Raw genomic sequence first — 12,573 nt, 5'->3', positions numbered from 1 at the left:
CATCACCATCACCATCACCATCACCATCACCATCACCATCACCATCATCATCATCATCAGTACCACTGCTTTTGGTTCATTTGTTTGGTCTAGGTCTGTGGTTTCCTCAGTATCGAAATTCCCAGTAAGCAAACTCCCTCCCCCATCATCCTAAGGAGTTACCTAAGGCCTAGAGAGGTTAAGCATTTTGCCCAGAGCTGCAAAGCCAGGAGGGGCCAGTGGCAGGACTTGAACCCAGATCCTTCTATCCACAGGGAGAAAATGAGCCCCCCTAAACCCTTAAGTCTCAAAGTCCTGGGCAGAAATTCAGCAGCCAAATTCAGAGACACTGCCTATGACCTCTTCAAACCCAGGGCCCAGAGCAGCGAGGGACTGGGCTTCCAAGGTGTGGCTGAGCATTCCTGATGAGCTCCCCTTGGCCCCCTTTAAGGATAGGCCCCTACAAGCTATTGCACGGGCCCACGGCCAGAGGAATTTCTCACGTGATCCTTCACTGAAACCAGCTGAGGGTTGGCAGGGAGGGCAGGCCCAGAGGCAGCCACAGAGAGGCAGAGGCCAAGAGGCTGCCCAGGTACTTACGATGAAGCCAAGCTTTTTGTAGTCCCGTGTGTACATGGACTTGCGCTTTTCAATGCTCCCACCGCTGTTGTTGTGCTCGCCCTCGAGGTCGAAAGCGATGTGTCTCAGCTCAAAGATGATGTCCCTCTGGGCCTGTGGCGGGGGAAGAAGGGAACTGATGATGTTTCTGCAACACTGCCCTGAGGAAGGCACTCTTATGGACCCCTTTAGAGATGAGTAAACTGACGCACGGAGAGATGAAGGGACTTGCCCAAGGTCATGCAGCTAGTGAATGTCAGAGGCAGGATTACAAAGCAGGTGTTCCAGACACCAAATCCAAGGCTTTATCCACTGGGCCACCCTGCCCCTCCCTAACAGCTGAAGTTTCTGTGGCACTAAGAGTTTTCTTATGGCTCATGCTTGTCTCATTCTGATAAACTTGACTGTCTTTGGCAAACAAAAAAGACCCACACCCCAAAGCTCAGCCTTACAGGCTCTGCCTGGCCCTCCTTCCTCCTCCCGGGCCTGCTGGGCCTGGCTTTGCTCTATGGTGGGTCTCATGGCCAATTCTCTGGGAGAAACGAAATGGCCAGAGGCCGATCTGAAGGGAACCCCAGGAAGGGCCAAAGAGATGGCCCAGCAGGACAGCAGCCTCAGCCTGGGGGGCTACACCCCATCCTCCCCCCAGGCCCGGGGGAGTTCTCCTAGAACTGAGAGCCTCTGGAGTGGGTGCCTGGAAGTGAGGACCATCCTGGGGTCTGGCAGCCACTGGAATTGGTTTCCCTGCGTTCATGGTGATGTATAAGGAAACCTGTGAACTGAAGGAGGAAAATCTCAGGCCAAAATGACTGTATAATGTTCTACACAGATGTTGTGTCCGTAAACACAATGGCTACGAATAGAGGTACAGATGTACGGTGAGCTATGGGGACCCATCATCCTGATGATAGAGGTAAAGATGCTAGTGTAGGTGGTAGGTAAGGATGTGGGCAAAGATACAACAGGTGTAGATACGGGTATGGCTAGAGATACAGATATAGCTATACCTAACTCAACAAACATTGATTAAGCACTTATTATGTGCCAGATGAATAGGCATTGCTATATGTATGGTTATAGATACAGATATTGATAGATATGCCTATATTTGTCTATAGTAAGTCAGTCAACAGCATTGATTAAGCATCTACTATGTGCCAGATAAATAAGCATTGTTATAGGTATAGATACTAATAGATATGCCTACATCTGTCTCCAGCCAGTCAGTCAATAAGCTTCGATTAAGCACTTACTATGTGTCAGGCATGGTTATGAATATAGGTATATGCATAGGCAGAGGTATAGTATAGGTATAGACACAGAGCTATCTGTAACTACAGTTAGAGACATGAGTATGGGGTATAGTTATAGATGGCCATCCAGCTGTCAGTGTAGATTTAATATCTCTCAGAGAGAGGCAGCATGGTATCATGAATACAGCCAGTCTCAAAGCCAGTAAGGCCTGGGTTTAAGTCTAACCCCTAACACATCCTGGCTGCGTGACTGTGGCCAAATCACTCACTTTCTCTGTGCCCCAGATAGCTTCCCTAAGACTATAAGACAGAAATGTTTTAAATTATGCTTTTTCCTGTGAGAGTTCTCTACATCAATGAAATCACAGATTCAAGGGGGGAACTATAGATATATACACATCGTAAAGTGCAACGTTCTGTTTAAGAGTCGTCGGCTCCAGAGGCAAACATGAATTAGTGGGAGTAGCAGTTTCAAGCCCAAGATACGGAGATGTTTCTGTTTGGGGGAGGGGAGGGAATGCCAGGGCAGGGGACAAAGAGGTGCAGCCTGTAACAGTAAAAACTGCCATGGAGTCGTCTGATGTCATGTATCTAAAAGACTATCACACGGCAGAGGGATCAGCCTTGCTCCACGTGGCCCCAGTAAACAGAACCAGCAGCGCTGGGCAGCAGAGACTAGATGCGTGGGTATGGCAGAGGGCGGTCCCTTCCAACTCTTGAGATTCTGCCATCCCGAAATCAGAGGATGGCCCCTGTAAGTCGTCAAAAATCCCTTCCCTCCCTCCAACTCAGCGCTCTTATCTATAAAATGAGAGGCTGGGCTTTGACGATCTCCCATGATCCCTACCTGATCAAGATCCCCAGATCTCAGAGTAATAAGCAAACACCTTCCCCTGGAGACCCCATCTCCATGAAGAATGAGAGAAAATATTTAACTTGAAGCATCATAGGTTGAGGTCAGAGAAAAGGGAGGATTCCAAGAGAGCGAAAACATTTACTTTGACATGGAATGGATTTACTGGAAGGTTAGAAATGAAGGCAAAGCCCTAGTTTGGGAGTAGGGATGTGGGAGATGAAGATCCTCCACCATCCCTTTGGTCCCATGTTCTCCCTCCAAGACCGAGGCTTGCCATCAGCAGCTCCATCTCTGGCAGACCAGCCCCTCACCTGATCCTGTGGGTCCATTTTGGTCATCATTCGGTCCTCCAGCAGGTTAAAGGTAAGGACTTGCAGGACGTATAGCTGATGGGCCATTTCGTTATTGATGGCTCTCTGGGCTCGGATGACATGCTGGGGGATGCAGGGACAAGGCAAAAACCAAAGTGAAAAACAAAACACACACACACACAAACCAAGTGAAAGCTTGCCCCACCAACTCACTGGAAATGCTTTGAATTCAAGTGTGAAGCTGACTCCTGGTGAATTTGTCTAGTCAAGGCAGGGAGGAGAAACACCCAGCCGGGAGAGCAAGTGGCTCTATGGGCCTTCTGTCCTCCAGGACCTCCCCAAAGACCCAGACTGTGAGGCCCAGGCCCCTCGAGGGCACCGGAGGCCTTTGTAATGTGATCCTACTGGCTCCTGCCAAGTCTAATCTGAGAGCAGAGATGGCCTTTGATAAATCCACCAATGAACAAGCATTCATTAAGTGCCTACTATGTGCCAAGCCCTGTGAACAAAAAGACAGAAGAGGGAAGGGAGGGTTGCTGCCCTCGGGGAGCTTACAAAGAGCTGGGCTCAGGTGCTACTTTTCCTGTGGCCTGGCCCTCCCAGCCCAGCCTGGCCCCGGGGGTCAGTGCCCTCTCCTTCATTCATTTCTCTCAGACTCTACTTTCTCGGGAGGTACCTGTTGTCTCCTTGATCCTGACCTCACATAAGGCACGCCATCTCTCACTTACAGGCATTTGCACCCACTGTCCCAGTCCTGGAATGTTCTCCCTCCTCGTCTCCACCCTGGCTTCCCCCAGGTCTCAGCCTTTCCCAGTTCTTCTTAACGCTGGGGCCTTCCCTCGGTGGATTATCTCCAGTTTATCCTGCCTGTATCTTGTTTGTAAGTGGTCTCTTCCTTCAGGCTGGGGACTTCTCGAGGCCAAAGACTGTCTCCTACCTTTCTTTGTATCCCCAGCACTTAGCACAGTGTCCAGCACACAGCGGGCCCTTAATGCATGTTTACTGATTTGACTGGACTGACTAGATGACCTTACAGTGCATACAGGGTTACCTTCGTCCCCTCCTACTGAGCTCCGGGCAGTGAGGAAGCCTGTGGGCACCTGCTCTAAACAGGATCCCTGCCTCTTCACGACAGAAACAAGTCAGGGGATGGGCTGCCCAGACTCCTCCTCCCCCCTGCCACCACCAAAGCATGGGGCACTCACCATCAGGATGATGGAGCGCAGTTGCTTCTGGGCCAAGATGTTTGCCATCTCCTGTAACACAAAGGAGGCTGAGTCGGCAAGAGGCACTGGGGCCTTGGACACCCTCTTCCTCAAGGGGGAGGAGCAGAATGTCTCAGGAAGTCAAGAATGTTGGGGAAGGCTGGGGGTGGGCTGAGCTTTGGAGCCTTCCATGCAGCTTGAGGTGTCAGGCCCAAAGGCCCAAGAGCCTGGGAGAGGGTCTGCAGGGGCCGGGAACATCTATTTCTCAAACTCTACACAGGAAAGCAATGGAGAGGGCTGGTGATTGGGTGTGGTGTGTGGAGGTATGTAAGTCTTGGCTGGACCTCCCCAGGGCTGGGCTGAAATTAGCAATGCTACAAATCTAGTGACTGTCTAGACTTAAGACGGTGATGGAGAAAAATTTAAAATGGCAGATTTAGCTTAAAAGTGCACCAAGGGTATCCCCCCACCCCCTGCAGAAAGCTGGTTGTCAAACATTTACCAGGACGCCCCTGAGTCCAACACTTAAGGTCTGCTTTATTGGAGGGAGGCCAGCGTGGATGGGACTTTGGAAACAGGGTTTGAGAAGGAGCCGGGCCAGGAGGCTGTGCACACATGACCAACCGGGCATCCTAGGTCCAGGGCTGGGAGAGACCTCAGAGACCACCAAGTCTGACCCTCTCATATTACAGATGGGGAAACACGTGCTCGTGTGTGTCATGAAGGTAGAAAAGAAGCGAAGCTGTGATCTAGGCTTTGGACAAAACCCACCTCCGCACGAGGCTGTAGAAGGGGTGGGTGGGAGCGGAAGCAGCCACAGATGGTCAGTGGAAGCAGGGCAGGAGAGCAGGCGGGGAGGGAGGCCGGGCAGAGGACCCCGCTGAGGGAGGCGGGGAGCCGAGCAGAGACTTACAGTGAGTGGGCACTCTAGGATGTCTGCCTGAGGCTCTAGCTTGACCTGCAAGCCGCCCCCCGGGGCGCGAAGGCAGGTGGGAGAGAAGAAGGGGAGAGTCCAGAGGAGTTGGGTTAGTGGGCTCTGACCGTCTGATGCCCCAGCGCCCCAGCCGTGTGCAGAAAGAGCGTGTCACAAAGCTGGGACAATACGAGGGAAGAAACCCAGGGCCGCGCTACCGGGCCTCCCCAAGAAGAAAACTGACCCTCATCTGAAAACAAATAGGCGGCCATCTGGAAGGCCCTGGCTCCTTCGCTGTCCATACAAAGCAGGGATCTCTTCTTTAGGCCACAAGTGTCTGAGGCTGGATTTGAACTCAGGTCTTCCTGAATCCAAGTCCAGCTCTCTAGGCACTAGACCACCCAGTTGCCCAATAAGTTTTAATTTCCTAAAAGCAGGATAGAAATATGCTAAGGGTCTAAAGGCAAAGTATAAAGAACTAACACACATAAATAGGACCAAGAGCTATTCCCCAGTGGATAAGTGGCGAAAGGATATGAACACACATTTCTTAAAAGAATGGAAAACTATTAACAACCATTTGAAGGATAGCTCCAAATCACCAGGAATAACAATGACAGTAAGAGTTTATTCAACCTATGGAAAAAACCCACTTCTAACCACTGGGGCCAAGGAACAGGAGGGCGGGCTTGGAATGCTCACCCTGGCATGATGAGGGCCCCAGGATGTGGCCAGGAGCCACGGACTGTGCGAAGCCATAGCCTGGAGATCCCCGTAGAACAGTAGTTGACTGGGCCATGATTTCAGTCCTGCCAGCCCCCATGATTCCCTGCATGTGGCCAGTCCACAGGGCCTCCCACTCCAGTCTAGGGCCCCGTGGCTGAAAAGATTCATCCCTCAGAGCCAGCCTTTCCTGGTGAGGAGCTAACTGCTCTTATCTCAGCTCTGCTGGTCCTCAGGGAGCATCCCTTCCCTCACCAGACCCACACTCAAAGCCTCCAGACTCAACAGATCTGGTCAAGTAATACGGCCTTCAACACCTCCAAGCTGAGGCCACGTGTTGGACCCACAGGGAAGGATGGAGTCTTCCTGAGGATTACCCCTTTGGACACCCAACAGAAGAGGGTCTAACGCCCTCCTCCGGAGTTCTTCGGCACCAATCCAAGGATTTAACAAGAGGGCTGGGCAAGGAAGTGCATAAATATTGATCGTATCCACTTCCAAAGATACCACGGGAGGAGCTGCAGATTTCTGGCTCTAAGCAGCACCAACACAGCCTTGCTATGGGTGGTTTGGCAGCACCAGCAGTGAACACTGTGGAGCAGATGCTGTTTTGATAAAAAAAAGAAGTTATCATGAATGTCTTTCTTCAATTCTTCTTTTCCTTCCTTCCTTTACTCGTCTTCTTTCTCCCCCCCTTCCCTTCCCTTCTCTTCCTTTTCCTTCCCTCCTCTCACCTCCTCACTATCCTCATAAAGAAGACCCCTCATGCCATTTAAAAAATAATCAGCTAAACCATTCAATCACACAAGCCAAGTCTAAGAGAATCTTCTGGCAATGACCCCACAGCATACAAGAGCCAAAAAATAATGCTGAGGATTGTCAGGTTCTCTGGGCTCAATCTACTGTATAAAATTTAAGCCCGCATCAAGACTCAGGAGCCTCCAATTCCAAATGAAGCCCAATGGCCAACATTTCATCAGTCAGTTCTCAGATCCTCGGCAAATGTTTCCCTGAGCAAAGGAGCTCATAAAATTATGTCTCCGCTTGTGGCTGGCCAGTTCTTTGCTTCCACACTTTGCTGTAATGACTTACATGTATATTAATGCATGCAATATGGACTCAATCATTCATAATTTCATTGGCTTTAAGCATTAAGAGAAATGGAAAAGGCTCACTTGAGGCTGGATGAGTGGAAAGCCTCAGGACTCAAATTCAGGAGAAGGTGAATCTGTCCCTTCTCCCTAGGGTTTGGCCAGAAGTGACCAGTCCTTTGACATCCAACCTCCCCTCCCTTCCCACCTGACTGGAGGGAGAAGTCAGCCAGTGGACAGCAGCCTAGGCTCCTTCCCCATAGTTGAGGTACCTCATCTCAGAGAAGCTGGCCGCTCAGGCCCAGGCCAGCTCAGTGACTGTGAGGGATGGGGGACAGCAAACACAAAACAAAGGGTTCTCATTGATAGCTGCTCTGTCAGGACATGAGAGCTCCCAAGCTTCCTAGGTCTCAGTCATCCCATCTATAAAATGGGCATCAACAATCTACTGGATTGTACAACAGCGACTATAATACCCAGTATTTCCATAGCGCTTTATGGTTGGGAAGTGTTCTACAAATACGATCTCACTGGATCCTCACGACGAGCTTGGAAGGTAGGTGCTATCATTCCCATTAAGGGACTTGCCCAGGGTCACACAGCCAGCTAGAGGTCCTACCCTCTAGCCACCCGGCTGCCTGCTGTATGGTTCACACTCCACATCTTACTAAATCCTACTTCTTGTCTTCCCAAGGGTCCAGTGCTAGGTCTACACTGGCCTTTGGATCCAGGAACTGTCCTAGGTACCAGAGAATGTGGGGATCAGTTGAGACAGGGATGATAAGGCCCGAGGAAAAGATATAAAAGGACCAGGCAGACACAGGGCTCTCTCCTCTGTCACCACACACAGGCAGGGGCGCGCACAGAGATAGGGACTCATGTATGTGTGCACACAGATGTGCTCATACACACACACAGAATAAGCGACCCTCTCCCTCATGTAGAACCCAGGTTCAGAAAAGAAGAAGAGGCCAGAAGGTCCAAAGACAGTGCAGCTGGGGCTGCCTCCCAGCCCGCCTTCAGCAGCTCTTGGTGAGAGAGGAAACATCCCTTACCTGCCGCTTCTCATCAGGGGCCTTGAGGAAAAGGGCATTGATTACAGCAATGGTGTACGTTTGGATTTCTTGATCCGTCCTAAAGATAAAAAAACCACAAGGGATCAGAGAGATCCAAAGAGGCTAGAATGCTTCCCTCAACCACCAGGTAAGACAAGAGAGGAGACAAAATTCACAATCCCGGCTACAAAGTGAAGGACTTTAAAATGCAGCACAAGGAACCAGGAGAGCTTAGAAAAAGGGGCACTGGAACAATGTGGGGTCTGCCTCACTAATCTTCTTTCAGCAAACAGGAAGGCACTGGAGCAGTCTGGCTGGCTTTGGTCCCAGCCACACCGAAGGATGGCACTGCCCCCAACCTCTGGCTTGGCACACCTGGGGCTCTGCCCACGGAGGAAACTCCTTCCTCCACCAGTGAAAAGCACGACCATAAGTACAAGGGATCAAGAAAGAAAACACCAGGTTCTCTGCTCCAGTCCATGCTCCCCATGGCTGCTAAACTGACGGCCTGAAAACACGGGCTTACCATGGCACCCTCCTGCTCATGAAACTTCACTGTCTCCCTGTTTCCCCTAGAATAAAACATAAACGCTTCCCTTTGGCCTCTGAAGCCCTTCAAAGGTGGACTCTGGCCAACCCTTGTGGACTGTTACTCCCCTTCACACACTTGAAAGCCCCGCCAAACTGCTGGGAAGCAGGACGATGCAGTAAAAGAAGTGTGGGATTAGGGGCCCAAAGACCTGAGTTCAGATCCTGGGTCTAGCCTTGGTCAAGCCTCTCTGGGCCTCAGTATCCTTATCTATAAAAGGGAGGGAGGAGCCAAATGACCTCTAAGGTCTCCTCAAGCTCTCAATCCATGACCCTATGATAAGAATGGCTAATACTGACACAGGGTTTTAATGTTTTGTATATATATGTGTGTGTGTATGTATGTTTACACATATATGTATATATACATGTATTTATATGTATATATTTTGCATGTGTACATATGTGAATATATTTTCCTATTATATGTACATATTATGTTGCATTTACATGTGTATGTGTGTGTATGTATAGATATAAACTTAGCAAACATTAAAACCTTATGTCAATGTTAGCTATTCTTATCAATGTTTTAGTTTTTGTTCAGTTTTGCCTGACTCTTCAGGGCCCCATTTGGGGTTTTCTTGGCAGAGATGTTGCAGTGGTTTTTACAGATGAAGAAACTGAGGGAAACAGGGTAAAATGACTTACCTAAGGTCATACAACACAATTAAGTAAGTATCTGAGGCTGGATTTGAACTCAGGCAGTTGAGAGGCTGACTTCAGGCCCAGTACTCTATCACTGTGCCACCTAGCTGCCCATTATTAGTGTTAGCTATCCATATGGATGTATATATGTATATATTTATATGTGTATGTATGTGTATGTGCAACATGTATGTAGTCTGATTTGATAGTGAGATCACATATAATCATCTTATCATGAAAAAAGGAAGAGCCCAAAGAGGACACAGAGATCTCATTGTCTCAGGAGTCTCACTAACACCCTCACATAAAGTCAATAATTTTTAACAATTGTAATCATGACAGTCACAGCACTGGATGGCTTATGAGGTCTGGGGAGTGGAGAGTGCAGATATCACTCCTGGCCTCAGAGTAGCCAAATGACTTGCCCAGGGTCACACACAGACACTAAGTGAACAAAGTGACTTGAATGCAGGAGTCCTGTACTTTGTCATAGCCTCTCTGACCTCTGTCTTTCCTCTCTCCCTCCCTCCCTCCCTCCCTTCCTCCTCTTCCTCTCTCTCTCTCCCTCCTTCCCTCCCTCCCTCCTCTTCCTCTCTCTCTCTCTCAAGATCACAGCTCCTTACAAAATTGATGCGCAATATATTTTCCAAAGCATGGTTCGACATTGTAGTCATGGAACGTCACAGGCCTTGAGGTCAGCCCGGGTACCAGGCAGATCCCTCAAGGAAGACTGATGGGAATCCATATGGGGAGACATTGCCTGGGATGGGCAGGCATAGATGGGCTGGGCTCTCCCTGTTAGGGGGGCACTGACGTCAATGAGTTCCCAGAGCCATCCTATTCTGGACCTCCTTGGGTCCATTTGCTAGAGCTCCCTTCACCATTCCTTACCCCTGAAGATGGGGGATGAGCTGGCCAATCGTGATCTCTTGCGCCACTTTCTGGTATAGGTCATGGCTGTTCAGTACCATGGATTCCAGGATGGCTAAGGAGCGCTGCAGGATGGAGATGTCGATGGCAGACTTGTTCACGAAGCTTGCAATCTGCAAATAAACAGAGGTACAACATGCTTGGTTCTGGTGAGACGGGGAAGGGGGCAAAGGCGGCCTCCAGGGAGCCACCGAGAGCCCCAGGCAGCAGGCTCCGGCAGGCCGCCCTGATGCTTCCCCAGCGGGAGCGCACCAGCCATGCCCTCTTTTTCCAAGCTGGGGTTGGGCCCAAATTCTAAATTCATGAGAAAGGAAGCGATCAGTTAAAAACTAGAAGCAGACGTGGCCTCAGCATTCCGTCCGTAGCCCAAAGCCTTCCTGTCTGGTTTCCACGGGCCGCTCCTCTGAGGTTAGGTTGTTAGGGGTAAATGTTTTAAACACGACAGTGACTAAGGCTCCAGCTATGTCCTTACGAGATGAGTTTCGACTCCGAATTGCATCCATCTCCTTCCACACATCCGTCTGGCCACCTCATCTTTGACTCGTTTTCAGTGCTTTGCTCAGCTCCCCAGGGAAGGAGAGCCAGGGAAAATCACTCAGGTCAGCGCTGTCCACTGGCAACACGGGCTCCTGGGGCCCCAGTTCCAGAGGTGTCCATCTGCACCCGCCCCCCATTTTACAGATGGGGAAACTGAGGGCCTTGGAGAAGTGACTTGTCCAAGGTCACACATATAGTAAGTATCAGAGGCAGCCCAGGCCCTCTGACTATAGAGGCAAGGTTCTTTCCGCTGTGCCAAGCTGCCCTCCCTCCCTCCCTCTTTGCTGCTCACTCACTCACTTTTTTCCCCTCAATCTCTGAACTTCCTAAGGTGTATCTTTTCTCCAAATTATTGGATCCCCCATCACTCCTCCCAGCCAGTGATGTACAAAACAGTGAAAATACCAGCTCCAAAAGTTAGAATAACACTTTAAACTCTCCACTATTTTCTCTATGGAATTCGTCTTTTCACTCCAGACTCTAACAAATCAGCGTATGAAGGGGAGTGAAATGCGGGTTAGAATCATGGATCACAGCATGCAAGACACAGGGGGCTTGTAAATAATATATTTAAGGGACCTTGTTAAAGTTATTAATTCCTGTTGACAAGATGATGCTGAAAAGGCCATTACAGAAACAGGAGCTGGAGCTTCCTTCAAGCCTGGATAATTTGCCTCCATGGGAAATTGGAATGCTGCTCCTCTCCCTCTTGCCCCACGCTCCATCTCCCTCTCCCCACCTCAGATCACCAGCTCCCTCCTCTGCTCTCCCCTAGTTTCCTCCCCATCTCCCCCCATGGCCACGCCAACCACAACACTGACATTTTCATCCACTTCCTTCGGCAATCTCGAATCAACTCTAAAGGTTTCATGTGTGGTGTCTCCCAGCTGGCCAAGGCACCATCCTCTCGAAATGATCTGGAAGTTACCAATTTGTGTTCATGTTGTCTTTCTACCACCCACTACAGAATGGAAGCTTCTTGAGAGCAGGCTGCACTTTTGTCTTTCTTTCTAATCTCAGTGCTAAGGACAGGACCTAGTATGCAGTAGGCACTTGATAAATGCTTTTCAGATTGGAAGCAATCATTAGCTTTTCCCTTCCTTTCTTCTTTAGAGACACACATTAAGAATTGGGAGGTATCTCAGGGATCTTTTATTCCAAACCTTTCATCTTACAGATGGGTAAGCTGAAGCCCAGAAAGGGGAAGGGATTTCCACAAGGTTATGCAGGTGCTGAGTAGCAGAACCCCTGACTCCAAATCGAGGTCTCATGCCACTGCACCACCTGCCAAGAACCCATGTGATCCAACAGACTTCTCTGACGCCGCTTTGGCCAATGCTGCTTTGGACACTGACCAACCGCCTTCATCCTTCTCATCTTCCTCTTCCTTCCCAACATTGTTCCCAGCTAAATCCTAACAGTGCTCTCTATTTCTCCACAATTTGTGTGGTCATTGTAACTAGATGATTTTCCCTAGAGTCCATCTGCATGATGATGGTTCCCATGAAATACTCCCAATCTTGAGAAAAGTGTACATCTATATTGGGAGTTCAGCTTTTTTGGGGTGAGTCCTGGCCCCCAACAGATGTGGGGTGCTGGCTGGCTAGGTATCCATGGCAGGAGGTACAGGGAGTGTCTCCCCCAAAGTCCTCCCATCTTTTAGCAGTCTGAGACAGGAAGGATGGAAGACCCTTCCACCATGTTGGTCTCAGTAAACTCCCAGTGCCCAGGTGTTGGGTCCTGCCTCCATCAGGCAAAGCTAACATTCTGCTCACATTTGGGTCACGGCCTTGTCCTCCAAGGCCACACACAGTGGGGCATGATTTTGTCTTGCATCATTACAGCTGCTGATTATAGGCTGTGGAA

At 49.8% G+C, this 12,573-nt stretch overlaps 1 protein-coding gene across 1 annotated transcript in view; it reads right to left on the bottom strand.

Annotated features, from left to right (window-relative positions):
- Positions 1-12,573, bottom strand: part of ELMO1 (engulfment and cell motility 1) — a 333,348-nt gene that overhangs the window by 251,388 nt on the left and 69,387 nt on the right. Inside the window, exons 9-13 of the mRNA XM_027835911.1 lie at positions 10,132-10,283; positions 8,005-8,083; positions 4,223-4,273; positions 3,018-3,140; positions 580-711 (exon numbers count right to left, since the gene is read on the bottom strand). Coding sequence (XP_027691712.1) covers positions 580-711; positions 3,018-3,140; positions 4,223-4,273; positions 8,005-8,083; positions 10,132-10,283 — 537 coding nt within the window. The remainder of the gene's footprint in view (positions 1-579; positions 712-3,017; positions 3,141-4,222; positions 4,274-8,004; positions 8,084-10,131; positions 10,284-12,573) is intronic.

This window comes from Vombatus ursinus, unplaced genomic scaffold (genome assembly GCF_900497805.2).
Source record: "Vombatus ursinus unplaced genomic scaffold, bare-nosed wombat genome assembly UNPS02014817.1, whole genome shotgun sequence".
In the NCBI taxonomy this organism is placed as follows: domain Eukaryota; kingdom Metazoa; phylum Chordata; class Mammalia; order Diprotodontia; family Vombatidae; genus Vombatus; species Vombatus ursinus.
Note: the sequence above shows the minus strand (reverse complement) of the source record. Positions and strands in the feature narration are given on the sequence as shown.